The 24,316-nt window shown below is 41.1% G+C and overlaps 1 protein-coding gene across 2 annotated transcripts in view; it reads left to right on the top strand.

Annotated features, from left to right (window-relative positions):
• Positions 1-14,427: 14,427 nt before the first annotated feature.
• Positions 14,428-24,316, top strand: part of SLC36A4 (solute carrier family 36 member 4) — an 88,164-nt gene continuing 78,275 nt past the window's right edge. Inside the window, exons 1-3 of one of the 2 annotated variants that reach the window (XM_059838541.1) lie at positions 14,428-14,532; positions 22,864-22,987; positions 23,510-23,600. In XM_059838541.1, coding sequence (XP_059694524.1) covers positions 14,505-14,532; positions 22,864-22,987; positions 23,510-23,600 — 243 coding nt within the window. In that variant the 5' untranslated portion in view covers positions 14,428-14,504. Of the gene's footprint in view, positions 14,533-22,863; positions 22,988-23,509; positions 23,601-24,316 lie in introns of those variants that run through there. The other variant, XM_059838542.1, reaches the window with a different exon arrangement.

The raw sequence follows: 24,316 nt of genomic DNA, 5'->3' as shown, positions 1-24,316 counted from the left end.
CTGCAAATTTCCAACCCTTTGTGCATTCACTCATAATCACTCAATATTAATTCTTTACATACCAATGGCACACTGGTAACTCCTGTAATTCTTTAGTTAAAACACATTTTTTTTCTTTCTGCATGGTCTTCATGATGTATACAGCCTAATTAGGACTGGTTAAAAATGCTGGACACATTCTCAGAGTTATTAGTTAGAGCTCTTTGGAACTGAAATTAACTGAATTGAGCTTATTAGTTAATATTTATTAAGTTAATATTTGTTTAAAAATTGTGCAGATTAGTTAATTAACTACTTAACTATTTGATCTAATTAATGCCCAGGCTGGATTGCGCTCTGAGCACCCTGGTCTGTTGGAAGGTGACCCTGACCAGGAGAGGGGATTGGAACTGGGTGATCTTAAAGGTCCCTTTCAACCCAAACCATTCTGTGATTCTGTAATTTGTTGACTTTATCAAGGAAATGCTTCCCTATACCACTATTCCATAAAGATGCAGAGCACAATTCTTTATTCAAGAATAGACACCATCAGGGAATTTTGTCTTTTATTTAAAGAACAGCAAGACAAGTAGGAAATTAATTCTACATTTAAATTTTAGTATTTCCTTGCATTCCTAGGAGAGTGGAGGATTTTTATAAAAAACTGCTCCAAATGCTGGTAGGTATTTCAAACTCTGTGAGCTTCTTCCTGAAAAAAAAGAAAGAAAGAAAGAAAAAAAAAAATCATGCAGCCCATGATGAGGGGAAGCTGTTTATAGAAGCTCCTGAAACTCTAGATCCTCTAAACTCTTACATGTTTAGGGGAACATTATTTAAACTTTTAGGCTGCTGCTTGTATTTCCCAGCAGCATGGATATAGCCAAAGGCAATGCCTCTAGTACCATATTAAATGACTTTTGCACAGGGGCCAACTTTCAGGCCCTTTTCCCCTTCAAAACAGGGAGACAATTTAATTGAGAATGATGCATGGCATATGCCAAATCCTAAATTATGCCTGGGAGTTGTTTAGGAAACTTTGAGCATAAAAATACCCCAGGCTCTACCCTAACAATTAAACAGTTTAAACAATCACTTGCTGTGTCTAAAGACTGTGCCCAGGCTTTGTTTCATTTGCTGTTATTGCTAGTAGATGTACATGCTGGTAATATTAAGTATCTCAGGCTTTATAAATTCTGAGCTGTGCTTAGATGCTGAATACAATCCAGAAACAGATTCCGTTCAGTTCTATATTGAAATAAACTCAAAAGAAATTTCCCACTAAAGTACTCCAAATACCTATTGACTAGCAATACATCCCAGCATATTCCCACTCCATATCTCATGCCAGGATAACTCCCTGCTTTGTATTCTGTCTGCTATATTCACCAACAAGATGGATGATTATTATTTATAGATGTCCTATAAAAGTAACAATCCCAAATGGATGAGTTCATTATTTGCTGTCAGCTGCACCAAGGCTGGTCCTGCCCCCTAGAAACATCTCTGCTTTGCCCTCCCTTCCCCTCATACAGCACTCTGTACACTACAGATGCTGAGTGGCATTTTTAGTTGCTGCCTTCCTCGAAGACACACATTTGCTTTTTGGGAGCAGTGAGGAGCCAGGCTCTGCTGTTTGGCATCTTCCCTGCCGCCTCCTTGCTGCAGCTCTGTTTGTGTGAGCCACACTCAGGTGAGACTTCAGCTGGTGCTGCCCTTTGTTCAGGTGATGTAGCTACAGACTCTGCCTCCTCTGGAGATGGCTTGTGCAAAACAGGAGGGGTTTGGCTCATGGTCAGAGGAGGGAATTCCTTGTTCACCAGAAGTTTCAAGACATGACTGGACAGGGTCCTAATCTCACAGAGGCTCAATGTCCCATGAAAGGCTGGACCCCATGATTTTTGGAGGATCCTTCCAGGTTCTGTGGTTGTTGCAGGATGTAAAATCAAGAGTCTGTGCTCACTTTTGGGATTTTATTTTTCTTCTTTCAGTCCCCTAGTTTTTTTCCTTACAGACTGCTGTTCTGGAGTTTTTCACACAAGATTTTAACCTTGCTGTTGGAGATGAGAAGTAAGCTTTCTGTTTTAATATTGGCAGTGAAAGGTTTGTGAACACAGCTTCCTTACAGGGCTCAAACTCACAGAGGTAATAGAAGAATTCCAAGTTCAGATTTATTTTTTCAATCTCAGCTCTGAAGATCCTGTAGTGACTTTTGAAGGAACCAAAAATATTTGAGTAACTGAGTTTACTGAAGTTACTCTGAAAAGTTATGCAAAGTTACTTAGAAAATTCTGAGAATGTGGGTTAATTTCTTACATTATTCTACTGCAGACAAGGTTCTTACTTCAGTACCTTAATAAAAAAAAAAAATCTGAATAAACTATTTGGTGCATGGATGCAGCCACTAGATGGGAGGCAAGAGCTGGTTAAGAACTAGGAGCATGAGTTGGAGCTGCACTTAGGGAACTCCTATCAGCTGCCACTGAGGCTGTGACATGCCACCCTGGAGCTGCTCACTAACACAGCTGGGACCACTTTGACCAGTGCACACAGGGAGGTTATTCACTGAACTGCAGTTTTTTTTTTTTATTAATTGATAGTGGTGGTGATGAACTGTTGAAGGAGTGGGATATTTTAAAAATAACTCTGTTAATTCTTTGCCTCTAAATGGCTTTGCCATAGGAAATTCTCCTCTTTCATCTGCAGCGCTGATGGAAACGAACACTGTTCACATTAACTGATCTACATGAGGTCTGTTACAAATAAAACTGCCAAAGGCTTTTATGGGGCAGGAGTGGTATTAGCCTATGTGTTAGGAGGATGGAATTCAAGTCCTTCCAATGTTGCAGAACTTCTGTGTAGCTTTAGGCAAGTTGATTTTAATTCTCTCTATTTCAGTTCTTTCTCGGCTTCTCTTTTTTGTCCCTATTGAAATGGCATATAATGGAGTTTCATGTCTTTCCCAGTGGAGATTAATACTATGTTAATAATAAGACTGTGTCATCATAACACTACGCAATACAGAAGTGTCTTCGAGCAATTTGTGGATACATTTTTTAATAAGAAAAAATCTCAATTTTTCAAAGCTTTGTTTGGCTTCTTATATTTCACTTTAGCCAGGAGAACAGGAATCTGATCCAGCCAGCTACCTAAAACTATTTGTAGAAGCTAAAATATTTTGACAAAGTAAAATATTAAGAAATTGAATAATTTGAAACAAAGAGACATACTAATATTAGCCAAAAGGGGTGTGTTTTGAGTAACCATAGGACTAAGCTGGTAATGTAAGAAACTAAGAGCATCAGATGAAGAAAGTAGGAAAAAACTCAGACCCTTTGGTGAAGCTTTTAATATAATGACACAATCAATATAATTTGGACCTGTGACAAATGACTTCTGTAACATCCAGGCAGGACTTGGAAGTGCAATCCAGTATGAGTGTGCTGGCATGTCCCATCTTGGGAGTTAGAGTAATTTTCCTGAGACAGACAGAGGGAACCAAAAGATCCCTCATCTCCACCTGAACCAGCTTTGGCAACGTCTTAGTCTTAGATCTGGAGCTTCTTTTGCCTTTTTATGTGGCTTGTACCATTTTTGTGTCTTTTATTCTTATCTTACTTCTTTTACTCCTTTACCCAAGAAAGTGTGTTTAGTAATGCTGCTGACAGAGTTGGCCTGAGCACAGAGCAGCTGACTGAATCATACCAGCATTCTTCAAAAAAAGAACAAATAAGAACACCAAAAGCAGAACTATGCACCAAGTCCTTGTTGGAGTCTGGCTGCCTGTGTTCAAGGGCAGCTCTGACGTGTCCTCATCACGCTCAGGGCCTTGCCCTTGGTTTTTTGTGGATCCTGCCCTGCTGACTTGCTGGCCCTGCTCAGCTCTTCTAGCTGGGTGCTGTGAGATGGGGCCATGTCAGGGAGGCACTGTCCTGTACCTTACTGTCACCTGTACCTTATGTCTCACCGTCTCCTTCTGCTCCCTGATACTGTATTTTCCATCCTTGCTGCTTCCCTCGCTACTTCTTTTTTCTTTTGAAAATTTGTCTTGCTTTATCCTCAAGAAAACAGGTCAGCAACACTAACAACTTCAGACCATCTCCCAGTGAAATTGTCTTTCATCTTCTCCCTACAAAGGGCGATCTAAATGATGGCCAAATGTGGAAAGTTTCCATTAAAAAAACCTTTCTTTTACAAAAGAGAAAGACATTAACTCATGTTGTTAAAATAAAACTTAGTCAATATTGTCACTATTTCTCCTTTGAGAAGTTTTAACAATGTTTACCATGTGATGAAGCAAGCCCAAATCTCAAATCTTGACTCAGATCTTCCTACCATTTAATATTCTAATGTTAGCCTCTGGCTGAGTCTTACCAATGCTTTTAACTTCTGTACCCATTTGGTCCACCAAAAATACCATAAAACTTATTATTTATCAAAAAGCCCCAAGTACTAAGCACTTTTCTCTGTCTGAGAAGGTACTTTAACTTTTTCACACTGAAAAGATTGGTAATAGACCTTGCATACCTATTGCTTAAATTGTGCTTTAAATATGCTACATGGAGAAGGTGGATTTTTCTTTGGAGAAGTAGGAGCTTATTCTGGCAGACATAAATTTGAGCTTCCAAAGTTTATTCCCCTGACATGTACAGTCTAGTCCTCCACTCCAGATATTTTAACAGTTGCCCAGGTGCAGTCCAGTATTAAGAGTTTTAAGGGTTGGCATCCCTGAGATCACCCCTGCAACCCAGCTGTTCAGTGCCATTCATTATTTGCTGCTGCCCAAATTCAGACAGGTGTGTCTGCACCCCCAAAAGGAGTAAGTGCCTTGTCTGACCCTGGAGCTCCAAACTCAAATAATGCTGTAGAGGTTAGAGCCTGATTAAGGATATGGAAATGTCCCAAAGGAGCTGCTGTCCCCTGTTGTACCTGTGATATCTAGGAAGGATGAGGCAGACACTTCTGTTACATGACCCACTGTGCTGCTAACACAGGAGCATTAGCCTGTGTTATAAAACCTTCTGTGTCCTCAGCACAGAGTTTTTAAATCTTCATGGAGGACTAAATAGCATTTAAAGCCCACATACTCTTTGACTAGGTATTCAGATATCCTTTCCCTCTCCTCCCAGATTCTTAAACCAGCTTTATTATACAGTGAAGGGAGGATTTGTCCAGGATAGTTTCCTATCCCAGCAATATTTGGTCTCCTCCTCTGCTTTTGCCTCCTCTTTCCTACATTAACAGCCTTTCATTAGCAAAATGTTAGAATCATAGAGGGGTTTGGGCTGAAAGAGACTTTAAAGATCATCTAGTTTCAATCCTACTTCTGGCTAAAATTTGACAAACTACCACATACCTAGAATACAGACACATAAATAGACATTGCTCATTTGCTTCTCTCCCCTCTGCTCTGCAAGCAGTGATATTCTTTCTCCATGGAGTCTCTGGATGTCCCTTGGCCTGGATTATCCCTTAAGAGCAGAAGTGTTGTGCTGAATAGGGGAACAATTTACACAATTGTGCATTTAATTTGTGAAATGCAATTGAACTGCTACTAATTATAGTGCTGTAGTGTACAGAGGGGAAGTTGACTCAGACTGAGGGAACTGAGCAGAAATCACATCCATACTTTCCTTCAAGCATCCCACTGCAGTGCCACCAGAACCAGCTGGTAAATGTCAGCAGTTAATATTTCTGTTTTCATACTGTCTTAATTTGTCTGAATAAGCCAAGGAAAAAATAACTATGTCCCATTTTCATCACTGGGTCTGGTGCTGTGGAGCAAGCTGTGACTGAAAAAGGACATTGCAGGCATTTTTACCCAGAGTGGCAGGGAGAACTGGACTCAGAAGATTTTGGCATTCATTTCTGTGCCCATTGGCTACACCAGACATGGTTGATACACAACATTGCTTTACACAGGAAAGAAGCACCTTGCACAGCAAACATCTGCTTTCTCTCTCCCCCTTGCCCATGCTCTGCTCTTGTTTCAGCTACAGACAAGGGAGATTCTGCAACTTCTTGACTCCATCAGGAACCACATGCTTGCTGACCCCCTCTTGAATGCATCTATACCAGAGAACAAATTCTATACTTGTAACCAAAACAAGGCATAATCCTTTTTTTTTGAGCATGAGGTAGGATCCCATATACTTAAGGTTTACCACCCTCCAAAATGAGATTGCCACATCCAACCTTGTTGGGAATAGTATGTGTACCAGTTGTGCCCGGGAAAGTGCAGGCTCAGCTCTGAATCATGTCAGGTTTTGGATTATAATTTAATATAGAACACTGATTTTATTCATCATCTAACAGAACACTGATTTTATTCACCATCTAACAAGCTTACTGGTATAGTCAGTCTACATGCCTATTTTTTTGGGATATGCAGCTTACCCACAAACCAGGACTGGCACACATGCACCAGGATATCACCTTTTGGATTTTGAAGTCATGATTGCCTTTTACTAATCAATAGCAGTCTCCACCAAAATTTTCCTATTTAGAATATAATTTAGTGATGCAAATTGGTGGACTTCCAAATACATATATACATACATACATATATATATATATATATATATATACATACACCACACACACACACACACACACACACACACATATATATATATACATATATTAATTATTTCCAGACTGTATGTAATCCTTTGATGCAGAGTGCAGTGTCTTTACATTATTACCAGAAGCAGAGATCTTACTATGAGCAGCCATGGCTTCCATGAAGCAGCTCTTTGTCACCTCAGTCCCTCTTTGTAGTCGCACCTTTATCTAACTGTTAAATGCTTTGCTATTTTTGATGCTGACATCATGCTTATCTCAGACTTTTCAGCTGAGAAAGGAGGAGGAAGGAAGGAATAATGAAAAGGGTTAGTAAAAAGGAAAAAAAGGGATAAAGTTAATGGTGTCATTTCTTTTTATGCTACATACAGAACAGTAGCTGTAAATGGGTACCAGTAACCACTCTATTGTTAGAAGTCCACAGCCAAGTCTAATACTCAACGTTAAATTAATATGAATTATTATTTACCTCAGTCTAGATGTGCAGCATTTGTAAAAGATAGATATGCTCATTATTTTGAAAATGTCTTTGTGAAATAAAGAGCAGAATGAATTTCTGTATAGAAGGGGAGGTGTTCACTGTATTGATAAATACCATTCGAAGTCAGTACTCCAGAAAAAGACAACATTGTCAGTGAATCCTTTCGTTCTGGTAAATGCTTTATTTATGGGGTTTGGGATGGAGTTTTATGCAACTGACAATTCAAAAGCAAACATGGCATTCAACAAAGAGTTAGATCTTTAAGGAGAAAAATGGTTTTTGTCAGGTTGTGTACTAAGATTGGCTTCTAATTACAGTGTAGCAGAATTTTCCATGAATGGAAGACACCATTCATTGTGTTTAAACAGAAAGATGAAACAATGGCTGATAATTTGTGACACTGACACTCCATGAATGGAAGTAAGTGAATTTTTTAGTCCTCTCCTTTACCCTCATCCTGGGAGTTGAGTGCAAGAAAGAAAGGAAGGCTGGGAGAAAGGTGGCTTTAGATTTTTTTTCTTATTTCTCATTAACCTGCTCTGTTTCATTGACAATAAATTAAATGAATTTCCCCAAGTTGAGTCTGTTTTACATGTGATGGTAAAAGCTGAGTGATCTCTTCCTGTCCTTAACTCACGGACCTCTTATCATGTCAGGAGGGTAGTGATGAAGTAGCTTTGGTGGGCATCTAGTTGACAGCAAAGGTCAACCCACCACAGTGGGCTGAGCATTACCTCTAATGTATGAAGCAGAGCAGCTCAGAAGAGGGGCAGAACCTGAAACCAAGCTTATGCAGCTCCAGTGGCAGGAGGCTGCATGCAGGGGGGGAATGGTGGCTGTTCTCAAGCACAGCAGCCAAAGTGCAGCTGTCCAGACAGATGATTGCTGGCTTGCACATTGAATACGTTATGCAGACAGAAACAGGCCATCAATTATTTTCTAAACTACTCACATTGGGTCTGGCTATAAAGACAGTGCGTGTCATTGATTTTATGCTGCTCTACAGGGGGGCTCCTGTGGATGAAAGGACACCTTCTAAATGCTTCCTGAATATGAGGGGCTGACCTGAGTTTCTAAGATAAATGCCAAATGCCAATACACTTTCATTTTCACAGACATAAAACAAAGCTCAGAGCAGATGAGAAAGAGCTTGATTACCATGTTTACTGAATAAATCATTACCAATGTAGGCACTTGTATATATACAGCAGTTGCAAATTTCAGAATAAGAAACTGATCCTAGGAAAATCCTACAGATATCCTTACTCCAGTGCTCAACTGTCTGAATGATCATAGATTTTCTATCATCTCATGCTTTCTAACCCTTTCCAGGAGGCTTCTTTTTTTTTTATTGGATGTGATTCATCCTCTGAAGTAAATTGAAATTATCTATACAGCTATTTTTAAATTACTACAGTTAATATTATCTGCAGCTTTAAAAAGTATTTGCGGTATCATCTTTTAATCACTAACTGGCTATGGTTTTACGGTGTTCTACAAATACTTTTACCTCAGGAAGCTCAAGCAGGCAGATGATCATCCTCCTCTTCACTCTCCTCTTTGAACACTGCTTCACAGGAATAGAAGGGCTGTACAAGCCTTGCAGCTGGTGGAGGGAGAATCCTCCCAAGACACATGAAAGAAGTCCCTGCAGAGCATGCTGCGATGTGGATTTTCAGTTGCTCAGAGCTGTAGTTCTCTGGAGTTTTCTCCTGAATTAGAGCAGACTTCGGAGCAATGCTTTGTGCCATGGGCTGTACTAGTTTCCAAAGCTGATGTAAATCATAGGAGTGGGAGGGTGGTTGACAGCTACCTTAGGGCTCTGCTGGTGGGCCATGATTTTTTGTGATATTACAGCTATGGGCACCAAGAGACCTACGCCAATGGATTATATCCAGCTGTGAAAAACTATGAATGGTAGAATTTTTAAAACAAGAATGGTTTGTCTTACACCATCAAAGGTGTTCTCCCCTCTCCTGTCATGTGTTTTCAGTTCTTGTGGGTATACTAAATGGCCTAGAAATGTTACATGAGGACACGTGAGCTGTTTGAAGGTGTAAGCCTGCTGGAACACTATGGAGGGACTGTGGAAATGGAGGAAGACAGATTTTATATATTCTTGTCCACAGTGCTTTTTGGGAGCTGACTGAAGAGGCCTGTTCCCTGACAGTCCTGGAACACGGTCTTGGAGAAATCTGGTTAGAAGTCCAGAACAGGGCCATGACTAATACCTCTCTGATCCTTTCATTAGTGAATACTCCAGGACATAACACAGCTGACCATAAGCTGGAGGCAGATGTCAAGATTTGACAGTGTCTCTGGTCATGAGCAGAACTACAGACATCTACCTAATATCACAAGCATCAGGTAGGTCTATGCAGTTGCTTAAGAGTATATGGAGAGTTGTATTTTTTGGACACCCTCAGAATTCAAGCACTTTTTTCCGATTGTAGGAATCATGATGTCAGAAGGATAATATGGAAAACTGTTGTGAATCTGAGGCACTGCCCAAAATTATCATATATAATCTCCTTTAGTGCAACTTGTTATGTTTACCATGCAGTACATCTGGTTTTTTATTTAAAGATAAATAAGAGCTGACAAAGATTCACAAGTATCTGAACATTTCTGACATTTTCCCAAGTGACCTACTTATTGAAGGGATGCTGTACTTTGACTTTGAAGTGTACTGAAAGAAAGTTGACACTGGCAGCCCACCAAATTAAACAACAAAAGCAAACCTTGATGTTGGCAATGCCTGAATGATAAGTCCCAGCACATGCACATCTATATGCAAATAAAGATATTTTATTTTCATTAAGTGACAGATAAAATATTTTACTTTACTGACATAATGATTCATGTTGGGAAAAATCCTGGCAGCTTTCTCAAAGGTTTCTGGTATTTTAAATGTGCTGATAATTTCTATTTGAAGTATGAACTACCACCAGCACTTTTGACAGCTGCAGTATCTTCTATAATCATATTTATTTTTCATCAAAGCTTAGGGAAAGTCAACACACCCCAAGCTTTTAACATTTTGTTACTAAACAGCTATGTTTTATGGATTCCAGTGGGGGCCATCCAACATTTCTGTGTTACAGCTGTAGCAATCAAACTTCTGAGCAGCAGTTTTGGAATTTGAAGCATATTTGTTGAACACAATGGGCCTTTTATGATCTGTGCTCTTAACTGGTGACATTGACAACATGCCTGCCATCTTCAGCCACACACCTCATGAACAACTACAGGCACCAGTGAATGCTGGGGGCCACCCAGCTGGAAAGCAGCTTGGCAAGAGAGGAGCGGGGACCAGGCTGAATAGGAGCCAGCAAGGAATTCTCAATGCAAAGGTGGCCAGTGGCATCCTGGGCTGTACTGGGCAAAGTACTGGCACTATGGCAAGGGGGACGACCAGTCTTTCCCCTCTGCCCAGCACCAGTGTGGCCTCACCTGCAGTGCTGTGTTCAGTGCTGGGCTCCTCAGAGCAAGAGAGAAGTTCACAGACTGGAGGGAGTCCAACCAAGGGCCACAAGAATGAAGGGAGTGGAGCATCTCTTCCATGAGAATAGACTGAAAGAGCTGAGTCTGTTCAGCTGGGAGAAGAGAAGGCTCAGAAAGATCTCATCAGAGTCTACAAATAACTGAAGGGAAGTTGCAAAGAGGATGGAGCCAGGCTCTCTTAAGTAGCATTCGGTGCCAGGACCAGAGGCAATGGGCACAGACTGAAACACAGGAGATTTTCTCTGATTATCAGGAAACACTTTTCTTATGTGAGGGTCACCAGGCACTGGCACAGGCTCTCCAGAGGCACTGTGGAGTCTCCCTTTGTGACAATATTTAAAAGCTGCCGGGATAGATACACGTGGCCATGCTTTGCCAGGGTGGTGGGACCCTTCTAATCTCAGACATTCTGTGATTCTAGGAAATACAACATCTGGATCTCCTTCCAAAATTTTTTCATGGCAAAGAAAGGCGAGCATCACATGAAACTTCATATCAAGATATTATAAAACAGTTCCCCATTTGATATACATCAAACCAAGTCCTTCTGAAAACTTAAGAGTCTCCTTCTATCAACTGCAATTCTTTAAAGCAGTATTATGACACTGAGTTTTAACCACAGTTTAAGATGTTCAGTGCTCAATTTTTGTGCCAAGAGAAAGAAGGAAAATAAGAACCCTTGGAAATGGGCTGTTACAGACCAGCATACGGATCATAAGGAACTGCTGTGAAAGGAACCTCACACTTGTAACTAAGGAAATGAAAAGAGATAAAGAGATATACACATGTTTTCAGATTGCATAATCATAGACTCATAGAATGGTTTGGGTTGGAAGGGACCTCAAAGTTCCAACCTGGCATGATGCTGAGGCAGGGGAGGTTTAGGTTGGGTATTGGGGAAAGGTTCTTCACCCAGAGGGTGGTTGGGCACTGAAACAGGTTCTCCAGGGAAGTGGTCACAGTATCAGCTGGACAGAGTTCAAGAAGCATTTGGACAATGCTCTCAGGACTTTTGGAGTGTCCTGTGCAGAGCCAGGAGGTGAACTTTATGATCCTGACCGGCACAGAATATTCTATGATTCTGTGAACATCCCTGCCATGTGCAGGAAGTCATTTATTGAACCAGATTGCTCAAAAACCCCATCCCAACTCTCCCTGAACACTTCCAAGGATGGGGCATCCACAGTTTCTCTGGGCAGTCTGTTCCAGTGCCTTATCACTCTGCCAGTAAAGAATTCTTCTGTATATCTAGCCTAAACATCCCTCTTTCAGTTTGATCCCATGATGTTCAGTGTAAATTAACAGGAGGTATTTCTTTTTGATACACAGGTGAGCAGTTTGCTCTCCAGGATCTCATGAAATGTAGATGCCATATTGATATTCAAGGTGATTTTGAAATGTGCTCTTAGATATAAAGCAGTGATGTAAATCTTAGAGGAATGTCAATCATTTGCCAATCAGATAGAATTATAGTCTACAGGCAGTTGGATGGCAACATAATTGAGGCCTACCAATGGCTCATTAAAACATCATGAAAAGTGATCACCTTGCAAGGTAGTACCTGAGTGAAAGTTAAAATACAAATTATTACAAAAAAGCAGGAGTGAAAATGCCTCAGACGTAGGCAGGAGGGTTTTAGTGGCTTTGTATGGCTGCAGTTCTGGCATCCTCAACTGCAGCTGAACATGGGAGATCCAGAACTCATAGAAGAAGGGAATAGAAATTAAGGAAAGATGGAATGGCATCTCTATGAAGGGAGATTTAAATAAATTAGGACTGTTCAGCCTGGAAAAGAGACAGGAGAGAGAGTATGGCAGTGATCTGTCAAGAATGACTTAGACAAGGTAAATGCAATGATTATTTTTATGCTGCAAGACTAGAGCTTATCATGTAGCAGGCTCAAAAGGCACTTTTTTTTATACCATGCATGAGCAAATTATGGGACTCACTGCCAAAGGAGGGTCTGGAAGCCAAATATATAGCATCACAAAAAGAAGATTCCATGAAGAAATGGAAGTCCCTCAAGACTTGAGTGGCCCCAAAGCTAATGCCAGCCGGCATCTGTGTAGATGGATTGTATATGGAAACAGTATTTCTGTATATTTAATTGGTTCTTATATTTTTTTCCCTAAAAAAGTGTGGAAATTTAGCCAGACTATAATTTGTGTTCAGATGGACTGAGCAGAGCATCTATTCTAACAAGGGGGATTTAAGAAGATCAAAAAAAAATTACTGAAAAAGGCTCTTAAAGATTTCAGGGTTAGCTTCTAATTAAAAAAATTAAAAATGGAAGAAGCTGGGTATTGTACTCCATATGGCCTTGCTCCGAACCAACAGAAACAACGTGAGTTGAATTCATTATTTCTAAGAGAGATGCTGTAAATGCTATTCAGAAAAGGAAGTCTATGGTAAACAAGTGTTTGGTGTCTGCAATACTCTCATCATAAAGTAATTTTGCTTTGATGGATGGATGTCTAGAATTTAACCAGATGCAAGCATTAAAGCAAATCCTTCTATTTTTACCAAAGAGAAACAAAATGCAATTATAAAATCACTAATTTCTATCACATTATAGTATCTCCCATGTGTTTTTGAATATTTCTTGCTCACCACTGGTTACTCACATGCTAGATATAACTTTTGGAGCATATTAGAAAAATCTCTCTAAGCACATAGCAAACCTGCTCCCAGAAGAAAGGATTTGGATGCAAGTAGCAGCAAGTAGTAGAAACAAAGAGTTTTCCATTGGGTAGGATGTGAAATAAAGATGTTCCATGCACCATCTCTTCAATGTCTACACAGGATTTAGTGAGTCAAGTCCTGAGATGCTATGACAAGGTAGAAGGGATGAACACTCAACTCAATACAACTTTAAAGATTTGTTAATTATGTATTTTCTTGAACAAAGTTTGGCATTGTTAGAAACAAAGTAGAATATTGCATAAATGCTTGACACAAATATTGTAATTAGTGAGTCAGTTCCTTAAATCAATAACCTGCAGTCATGGATAGCCTACTGGGAGCCCTTTTATAAAATTTGATGATAATAGCTCATGCACATGGCTCATTTTTTTAATGAAAGTTTGGAGGAGTATTTGGAATACACATAAATTTGACAATTGAAAATGGATGCTTTCCCCACTGGAAATTCTTCATTGTAGATAAATTAATTAATGATGTATGTCTAAAGATGACTGAAGTTTATGAGAAGCCTCAGAAGACTGCATTTTTCTTGTGTAGGGAAAAAAAAATCAAATTACTTTATCCTATATTCTTCATGAAAAAAAAGTTGCTGTAGGAAAGCAGCAGCTGGAAACTTTATTAAGTCAAATCAGCCATAGATATAGGGAGTTCTGCTGAATCAATACTGGCAGGAAAGAAGAAATACTGGAAAGAAACTAGCATAACAGGTTAAGGTGGGGAGGTTAGTGGTTAATCTCCAAGAGTTCCAGCGGTCCAGCCCTGCTGAACTCTTCACACTCATCTCTGCCGTCTTTGCCGATTAATTATGGCTCAAAGCTTGCAGTGCCCCATCCAAAGCCGGCCTCCCCAGCCCTGCCGAGGGGCACCGCTTTATGGGGCCACCACAGCTGGGGCCGCAGCAAAGCCAAAGAGCATCCCTAAGGATGGCAATGATGTCACGGTTAGCGAGTGTCGCGCTCTTCGTCACACGGTTTGGCTTTAGGTGCTCCTACATGGAGCAGGGCGTTGAAGATCCTTATGGGTCCCTAACCAAGTTGAGATACTCCACGGCTCTACGGGCGGGTGCCGCCGCAAGGCTGCTGCCGGGGCAGGAGGCTGAAGAAGGCGGCGGCCCCGCACCGGGAGCGGCACCGCCTCCCTCAGCCCGCGCAGGGCCCGCCTGCCTGCCCGCCGCCCTCTAGGGTTCGCTCCGCCGGGCGCATGCGCCGCGCCGGCCGGCTCCACATCGGCGGAAGGGCGAGCGGAGCCCGGTGGGGCGATGGCCGGCGCGGGCAGGGAGGAGCTGGGTGAGGCGACGCGAGCCGTGCTGCCCGGCGGTAGCGGGATGGCGGCTGGCTGCGGGGTGGGGAGGAGGGGGTTTGAGCGTCGGGACCGGCCGGCCGGCCCCTGCCCCCCCTCCGCTTCAGGAGAGATGGTTCGGCCCACCGGGGATGCGCTGCGGAGCTCGACGCACCGAGGCGGGCGGGATGAACCATCCCACCTGGAGTGGGGGTGGGCGCTGCGCTGCGGTGTCTCCGCCTCGCCGGGGCCGCGGAGGCGGCGGCGGGGGCTGAGTTGCCGGGGCCGCATCGGCGGCACCGGGGCCGGGTGGGCTGAGGGCAGCGCAGCCGAGGCTCTGCGGGGCGGCAGGGGCCGCTCCCCCGGGCTGTCAGTCGCACCTGACTGGCGCTCGGTTTCTTGGTGAAGTCACGGCCTCCGTGGAAGTTCATGGAAATACGTTCTCTTTGCATCGCTGTTGCATTTATCTGCCCTGGAAGGCTGGGTTGGCTTTTCCCGGACCATGTGTGTGTTTACATGGTAGCGGTATTGTATTTATTGCATTTACAGTATATTAGTCGTATCACCTTTAAATCTAATTGATGGAGGACACCTAGATGTTCATCTCTTAGTTTTTCTGCCCGTGGGTGGACAAGTTAGCACGTAGTAGGTTTAGTTATCAAGTGTAGTTGTGGCTGGGCTGGAGACATGGAAATCTCATCTCAGAGCTGTGTTTTCAGAATCACAGAATCGATCAGGTTGGAAGGGACCACAGTGGGTTCATGTGGTCCAACCTCCCTGCTCAAGCAGGGCCATTCTAGAGCTCATGGCCCAGGATTGCATCCAAATGGTTTTTGAGTATCTCCAGAGAGGAACAATTCACAGCCTCTCTGGGTTACCTGTTCCAGTGCACGGTCACCCACGCTATAAAGAAGTTCTTCTGTTCAGGAGCATCTTCCTGTGCATCAGTTTCTGCCCATTGCCTCGTGCCCTAGTGGTTGGCTCCACTGAGTAGAGCCTGGCTCCATCCTCCTGGCACCCCTCTTTAAATACTTCCATATATTGGTGGGGTCTCCTCTAAGCTGCTTCTTCTTGAGGCTGAACAAGCCCAGCTCCCTCAGCCTTTCTTCATAAGAGACATGCTTCAGTCCCCCAATCATCCTGGTTCCATTTGCTGGGAATATGAGGATTACAATTCCACTGGAATTTGCAGATTTTGTCCTATCCAGTGGCAATGGTAGGACTTGGAAGACATGCTTCAAATTTCGTTGTCCTCAAGGCTGATCCATCTTGCATCGAGAGATTGTCACTTTTCAGGAAAGGTCACTGAAAGAAATTTTAGAGCTTTTTTCTTTTTTCCCCCCAGGAGTTCACACATTGGACAGTTTTTCCTGTCAGAACCCCTAGAAACTGGATTTTCTATGTTATTAACTATTTAAAAATGTAGTTCCATACCTGATAAGAATTCCAAAGTCTTTTGCTTGGTTCCGTGCTATTAAATACTTAATAAAACTGAAGTCTTGCCAATGCATTGTCATTTAAGAGCGTGTTAATTGTAGATATGTGTGGCTTGGTCTAGACAGGATAGTGGATTATTTAACACTTGTGTCTGTCCAGATAAATGATCCATTGTGGGTTGGGGTAAAATTGCTGCTCTGTAAGTGTGCAATAGCTATGCAGACCTGTGTGCACTTTGGTTTAATAACTGCAAGTGTGCCCATTTTATGAGCCTTCTGGATCCGACAGTTACTACGCAAAAGCAAACACTTCCTCCTGCTTATTGTGAGGTGTTATTGACTTTCAACATTTGCTTAGAAATAACCATTCTCAACACTAATGCAGTCTACCACAAAGCTGAATAAATCTACTTCAAGTTACAGTCTGTAATGGAGAGAAACAAATGATGAGATTTATTTTCCAAAGAGAAATAAAAAGGGATGCAAATAACGGCATGAAGCATAGCTTGGAGTTCTTGACAAACAAACACAACAAAAGCTGATGCTCACTTTTACTATTTTGGAAAATGTAATTATTAGTATTTAATAGTAATTTTTAAACCAGATGAGATTTTCCTTTTCAATTTTCAAACTGAATAATATATTTTATTTTGAGCATTTTGCTTGTTTGTTTTTATGTCTCTTACATTCAACAGGACTAGCTGTAGTAGAAAATAAAAAGGGAGCTGTCTTGTTTATGGTTTAATGGGATTATCTGTTACTTCCCCCTTGAGCTAGGAAAATTTACCAAGGTTTATCCATCTGGGCCAGCATGCCTCTAGCAGTACTATTCGCAGTCACTTTGTCTTGCTCTATAATTTCTTTGGAGATGGTGGAAGCATATGACAGCCGATCATGTGTGCTTTGTGGACAAAGCTGTACTGTACAGTGAGATGTCTTCTGGAGATATGCTGGGAGGGTTATTTGCAGGCTAAAGTACCTAAGTAGCTAAACAGCTATTTCCTTCTGTGGTTGAGGGAGTAACTGAGCATTACTTTGAAAATAATTAGTCACAATGTTTTCTTTGTAATTAAATTTATCTTGAGAGCCTTGGTTCTGAATGCTGAATTGAAAAGCCTCTCCGCAGGACAGAGGTAATACACAGATCATCTGGCAAGTGAATGCAGTTGCTGGGAATACTGAGCCTCTCCTGTTGTCACAGGTGTGACTGCTGCCAGATATAAATGTTTCTTCTGTGTTAACACTGCAGTGAAGACTCCTTGAATGTGTCTGCTTGTTCATAATTCAGTCACTAACTTCGTCCCATAAGAGCAGCCAGCCCTGGTGACAGAAGCTCTGGGTATGCCCTCGGGATCATGAATATGACTTTTCATAGCCTGTGGGAACCTGCATTTTAGGCTAGTATAAAGATGATGTGGTGCTGATTTTCTCTTTTATGGAGCATGCTGGCCCAGTCAAAACCACTGCTTGCTGAGTTGAATCTTTATCCCAATTACAGAGGCATTGGGTCACCCTCTATTTAATAAACACAGTTCACAGTTTGTGAATCTTGGGCAATGTTTCTGGCCCTGTGGGCATGTTCTTGTGTAGAAGCTGACTGAGCAGTGAAGTGTGTGCAAGACCTCCTTTGCCTACTGCTCTTTGCTGAGCACTTAATATATGTGTGAAGTGTTGCTCCAACAAGACCTGTGTGTTCCCTCTCCCATGAGGGAGTAAAACCAGCTGATGCAAACAATGTTATGCTATATCCTGTCCCCCAAATCTTTATATGCTTGTCTGTCAAATCCAGTTCATTCAGTTTGTTGACACTGACTTCAAAAACCTGAAGGGACATAAACCCCAAGCAAATGAAAACCAGACCATATTGTTAAATTGGATTTGGAAAAGGGGTTTTAGACATGAATTTGTCTGGGGTGTGACCTTGTCCAAAGGAACATTAGAGGATCGTACTTGGCTTTTATTTTTAATATATCGTTTAGCTTGCTATGCCTGCCTGGCAAACTGCTTCATTCTTTTGTCACTGTTTCTTCCATAAAATGAAAATGATGGAGATCAGTTTTATCTCCTGTGGTGCTGAGTGGTTCAGTTAAATTTGGAAGGGTTTATTGCTTGAGCAATATAGAAAAATTAACTGAAGTTCTTGGTGAAAATTAATTTCTTTGGTAAACTTTTGAACTAGAGGATTTCTTCAGTGTGCTTGATAGCTTGAGAATTAAGTAAATTTAGTAACAGTTCAAAGCTTTCTTTGGCAGTATGTCCATAAGCGTTGGCAAGATGTTGGCAAATTCTAGGGGATAGAAAAGTACACGTGAAGACACAAAATTGGGAATAGTAGTTGTAACAATATTAACACTATGGACTTAATCTCTCTGTGTTATTGGAGGCTGATTAATGATTGAAATTTGGTCCTTGAGGGCACAATGTTGACATTTATGCATGATTATAGTGTGATGTGTAGCTGTAATTAATTTATCTCTCCAGTGGCTTAAGGAATTAGTTTCAACATTGCAGTGGTGATGCTGGAAGAAGATGAAATGCACTTTGTGTTGCCTTGCTTGATAGTAGCAGTACGTGCAGAGCTTTTTGGCACCCTGCTTGCATGGGTGTTCACAGAAGAAAGCAGAAACAATGTCAGTTTAATTAACTGTTAAAGAAAATCAGAAGAGAGCATTTGATCTGAAAAGATTTTCGTGGTGGAACAAGGGAAAAAGAAATTTATATTGGTTGATGGAAGGGCTGAAAATTGGCTGGTACTTTGTCTAAGTGAAAAAAAAGGGTGTGCAGAAATGAATTTCCTTATTTTTAGTTGTGCTGAATTATGATAATCCAAAATTTTCAGTGAGTTTCATGGCTGAGCACTGGGTGGGATTATTCATAGTGTGTTTGGGTGCAGCCAGGACAGTTTGGTGGAGTATGGATCTAATAATGTTGGCTGAAGTGTGCTCTGTACCATGTCCTTTGTGAGAGCAGCAAGACAACTTCATCTCTGATTCAGGTATGACATGCATATGCTTTTCTTGTGCTGCAGTTTGAGATTGTGTTTAAATTGCACATATTAGACCTTTGTAGGAAGGAATCAAAGCAAATGTGGGAGTATTCAGTGCCAGTTTTTTGGCAGTGACTGTGGATGTTGCAGAATAATTAATTTCAAGCTAGATCTAAGTATGGAAAGCTCAAGCTTTTTTGTCTCATGTGCTTTAGACTACAAGTTTGGACCCATTAAATGTGAATGTTACACAAACCTGGATGTCACTGTGGGACACAGCCACACTATTCCAACAGTAGAGATCTCTTATCAAATGAAAACCTGTGCTTAGAAAGCCACACAATCCAATCCTCCCATTTATGTCTCAGTACCATTACTGTTAATGTGTTCACATTTTTAGGCCAAAACTCTACAGCAGTCATGGGATGAAGGAGGAATGATGAGGAAAAGAAGCAACTCAAGAGTATTTTTATGGCTAGGATAGAGACCAGATGGCATTCTTGGAATGTTTTATATAATGCAGTATTTCAGAGGAACTCATAGTAAGTCATAACCTGTATAGTTATGGCAATGTGAATTGATGATGTTGCTGTAGCCTGTGTTTTAAAACTTCTAATGGAATTTATTCTCAAATGCATTGTTACATTAGAATAGGAACAGGAAACTCCATGCCTTAGTATGCATATTGGAAATGGATGTTCTCGGGTCTAATTTAAGCCATTTCTGAGGAAGTGGGTGAATGGGGCAGTGGGACAGTGATAACAATAACCCTGAGATGACTAGATGGCTTTAAGCATGGGGACATGACTTTTCAGAAGAAAAATAGCTTGTGTTAGGAAAAATTTAATTACTTGAAAGATGAGGGCAATGCTTGAGTATATCTAAATCTATTCTTAAAGGACTACCTTTGTGATCAGAAGATAGATCAGGAAGTTGGGAGAGAAAGTAAAATGGGATGTTTGAATAAAGTTCAGAGTCTTCTGTGTGTCATCTGGCTGCATGGTAAACAGTGTAGATGTATGTATATCCCAAACGTTCCAGTCTCAGGTTTCAATGAAAGAAGAAAATTTTACTTTTCTCCATTGACTGAGCAGTTGCTGATACTCACCAAAGCTGTGGGTCCTGTGGGTCATGCTGGTCCTCTGCTAGTGCTAAATAAGAGCCTTACTTGCTGTGTGTTGTCATTATTGTTTAGCATTATGAAGAGTATCCTACAACATGTGATGAAGACAAAACTGGAAAATAAATTTAAGTATTATTTCTTTTATATGTTGTCGAATTTCATGTGATCACAGACTTGCATGCTTGTAGTTTGGCTTGTTCCTTCAGATTGTTAGTTAAGAATCAATACCTTAAAGAATGAAAATCAGCCTAATTAATTGCTCACTGGATGAAACTTCCTGCTCCCTCTGATCCCTGAGGAGGCAAACTTTTTCTCCAGAACTAAAGTATGCAGGTCTTTGTGAGCATCGAATGAGCCCAGCAGGGACTCAGAGCTGAGGGGGAGGATGGTTGTGGCATCCTCAAGAACTAGCCAGCACAGTGCTGTGGGAGCAGTGGGAGGGAACTCTGGTGATCCTTCTTTTGATCAATTCATAGACCATGTGCCATGTACAGAAATGTGGTGAAGTCCACCCTGACTTGTATAATTAGAATATCACTGAGAATAAATTTGCTTTACAGTGTATTTTCTGGCTGAGTCTCTGACCTCTGATTTTTGCTCTTGTCTGGGCATCTTTGCTTCTGTCAAGTGCTTTCATTATGGGCTTTCAGCTTTTCAGACATGAAATTTTGACAACCCTTTGGTGTTTTCAGGAGAGTTTGAGGTATATGATTTAATGTTAAGGGTTTGGATTAGCTGCTTTCTGCTTTGTGGGATTTTTACAGTTGTTCTACAGTTTTTCTTTAGAAGTTGTTTAGCATTGGCTTCAGCGCTCTGCTGGTGGGTTAAACATCTCCAAGACTTCATAAAAACCTTAATGATTTGTTTAATGGCTGTGGTGGGTTGACCCTGGCTGGATTCTGAGTGTCCACAAAAGCTACTCTATGACTCCCCTCCTTAGCTGGAGAAAATGTAACAAAATGCTTATGTAGGGGTTGAGAAAAGGACAGGGAGAGATCGCTCGCCAATTACAGTCATGGTCAAAACAGACTCGACTTGGGTAAATTAGTTGAATTTCTTATCAGTCAAATAAGAGCAGGGTAATGAGAAATAAGAATAAATCTTAAAAAACCTTCTACCCATCTCTCCATTCTTCCCAGGTTCAACTTCACTCACAATTTCTGTAATTCCTCCCCTCCATTTGTGCAGGGTGATGGGGCATGGGGACTGTGGTCGGTTCACCACATTGTTTCTTCTGCTTCTTTCTCCTCAGTGGGAGAACTCCTCACACTCTTTCCATGTTCAGTGTGGAACATGTTTCCATGTTCCACTCCCATGGGAGGAAGTCTTCTGGAAACTGCTCCAGTGTGGATTTCTATGGGGTCACAAACCTGCCAGCAAACCTGCTCCAAACTTAGACTCTTCTCTCCATGGGGCCACCAGTCCTCTGCCAGGAAGTCTGCTTCGGTGTGGGCTTCCTTTGAGGTCACAGCCTTCTTTGGACATCCAGCTGCTCCACTGTGGGGTCCTCCAGGAGCTGCAGGTGGATCTCTGCTCCACCATGGCTGCACCATGGGCTGCAGGGGCACAGCTGCCTCACCACGGGCTGCCCCATGGGCTGCAGGGGGATCTCAGCTCCAGCACCTGGAGCCCCTCCTGCCCCTCCTTCTGCCCTGCCCTTGGTGTCTGCAGGGCTGCTCCTCTCACATATTCTCAGTCCACTCTCCAGCTGTAGCTGCTTGGCAGTTTTTTTTTCCCTTCTGAACTATGTTATTGCAGAGGTGCTGCCACCATTGCTGATGGGCTTCGACTTGTCCCACAGCAGATCTGTCCTGGAAGCAGCTGGCATTGGCTCTGTTAACTTGGGAGATGCTTCCTGCAGCTTCTCACTGAAGCCACTCCTGGTAGCCCTATTACTACCAAAACCCTGACACTAAATGTCTGCTTAGTAATGTAAATGTAAATGTAGTGTATTGGTTTGTTTCTTTGTTTGCTTGTTTTAATACAGAATGTTGGCATTACAGGGATTTATCTTTTTTTTTTTTTTTTGGTGAAAGTTATGAAACTTGAGATTATTCAACATATTTTATGAATGGATGCTGTGGTAGGCAAGTGTAGGGTAAATAATCTTTTTGCTCTTGGCAGGATTTGCTTTGCTTAACTGTAGTAATTTAAAATGGTTGTAATTTCCTCAACATTAAACTGGCATAAGATGTTCATTTTGCCTGAAAGGCAATTTTGTTCACTACTGACTGCTTGCTGTTACTTGGTGCTGTTACTTAGCTGGAATTTTATGCCAGTTTAAAAGGTTCAGGAAATTGCAGTTTTCAAAGCATGCAACCTGATTCCTGTTTTTTGGTTCTTCAATGAATGGAGATACTTTCTGTGGTATCTGTCTTGCCTCTCTGAATGCAGACTTAGTGTTTAATTCTGAAGTAACTACCAGTTTTAAGGTGACTCTTACCCTTTTGTAATGATGCATGACTTTTCTGTTATGCTTTATGTTGCATTAGCTTGCCAAGTGGTTTAAACCAGTGACATTTTCATGATAAAAATTTGCTTTTCTTAATGAAAAACTGTAATGTTTGGCAATAATAATAATAATAATAATAATAGTAATAATAATAATAGTGATGATGAGATGGTGTGCCACTTTAAAGAGAGAGACTATGCAAGCTTGTGCTCTATATATCTGCTTAAATCATCTTTGTATTTAGGAACATGTTAAAACCTCATTGTATGGGAAGTTTGAATCATGTCTTCTGAACTGTAAACTTGTTTCTAATGCTAATGTAGTTTTGCTTCTGTTGTACAGGCATGGAAGTAATGAAGCCTTTAATTGATGAAGAAGACTCAGATGGCATCTCAGATGAAGAGCATGAAAATACTTTCCTGCCAGTTAAGGCGCACTACCAGCTTGATAATGAAGAAGGCATTACGTATGTGTTAATCTTAATCATCAGCTTGTTCAGATTTCTTGCCTCTGTCTTGTTTCTTATGAGCAGTTTTCTGAACTCTGAAAGGGTCTTCTTGGACCCGCAGAACAGTTTTGTGGTTATACATAAGGACTTTGCATAATTCTCCCAAAAAGCATCCCATTTTGAGTAGGTTCTCACTTTTTTTGAAGCTAACAATGTACTGGCTGTAAAATATTTCAAGGTTCCTATTTATAAAGTGATTATAACTATGAAAAGAACTATGAAATGGCTGAGAAATTAACATCTCACAAGCTGGAGTAAAGAACTGAAGATCAGACTTGTGTGTTCTATTTGAGGGTGCTCACATGTAAGGATGAATAAAAACATTATTTGAATGTGTTGCACTTCTTTAAAATAGCCGGACCACTGTAAATTTCAAGTTGAAACTTGAAATTTATCATTTTATTATAGAGAAAGGGTGAGGTTCTGTTTTTGTGCTCTACCCCATCCATGTGTACTTCTAATGTGACATTTTATCCTCAGGTTTATACAAACACTGACTCACCTCCTCAAGGGAAACATCGGAACTGGCCTTCTTGGTCTTCCGCTTGCAATAAAAAACGCTGGCATTGTGGTAAGAAGTCTTTTTTCATAGACTAGAAAAATCATCTAGAAAGATTTACAGATATATGTCCTGAAAAACTAAAATCTCAATGCTTATTTGTCAGAAAAAAAGAAAAAGAAATATTTTGATTTACTCAGACTCCTGTGATGTCTCATGGGAATTGTTTCTATGGGGTTGTCTTATCTTTGTACAGACTTCTCTAGAGACTGATTGCATGTTTTAGGATGAAGCATCAGCTTGTTAAATCAATCAAGTGTTTCTGCAGAAATAGGGCATAGCCCAGGTTGTTTATACCTGGTAACAAACAGTGCATTTCCTAGGGCAGGGTAAATTTAATCAAATGAAATTTTCACCTTACGACTAAATAATTCTGTAATTCCATAGTACAGGTTGTTCATTTTGAGAGTGAAAATTACATGTGTGTAAAGCAAGTTCCTTCTGTGAAGACTTGTGGTCAAGCTTCTATTCTGAAGCAAATGATTTAGTTTCATAGTTGTCTGGAGCTTGTAACTTTTATTGCCATTCAAGTGGTTCAAACTACTGAATTGTGCAGTCTTTGCAGTCTTCTTTCTTGACAGACTTTTTTGGCAAGTGAAACAGTTAGAGGAGTGAAGTACTCATTTGGTACTTATGGCTTGATAACCCCTGAACAGCCTTCTCTTAAGTAGTGAACTGAAAATAAGGAATGACATGAAACATCATCAGCAGCAACCTGATGAGGGTGA

Source organism: Haemorhous mexicanus, chromosome 2 (genome assembly GCF_027477595.1).
Source record: "Haemorhous mexicanus isolate bHaeMex1 chromosome 2, bHaeMex1.pri, whole genome shotgun sequence".
Classification (NCBI taxonomy): Eukaryota; Metazoa; Chordata; class Aves; order Passeriformes; family Fringillidae; genus Haemorhous; species Haemorhous mexicanus.
Note: the sequence above shows the minus strand (reverse complement) of the source record. Positions and strands in the feature narration are given on the sequence as shown.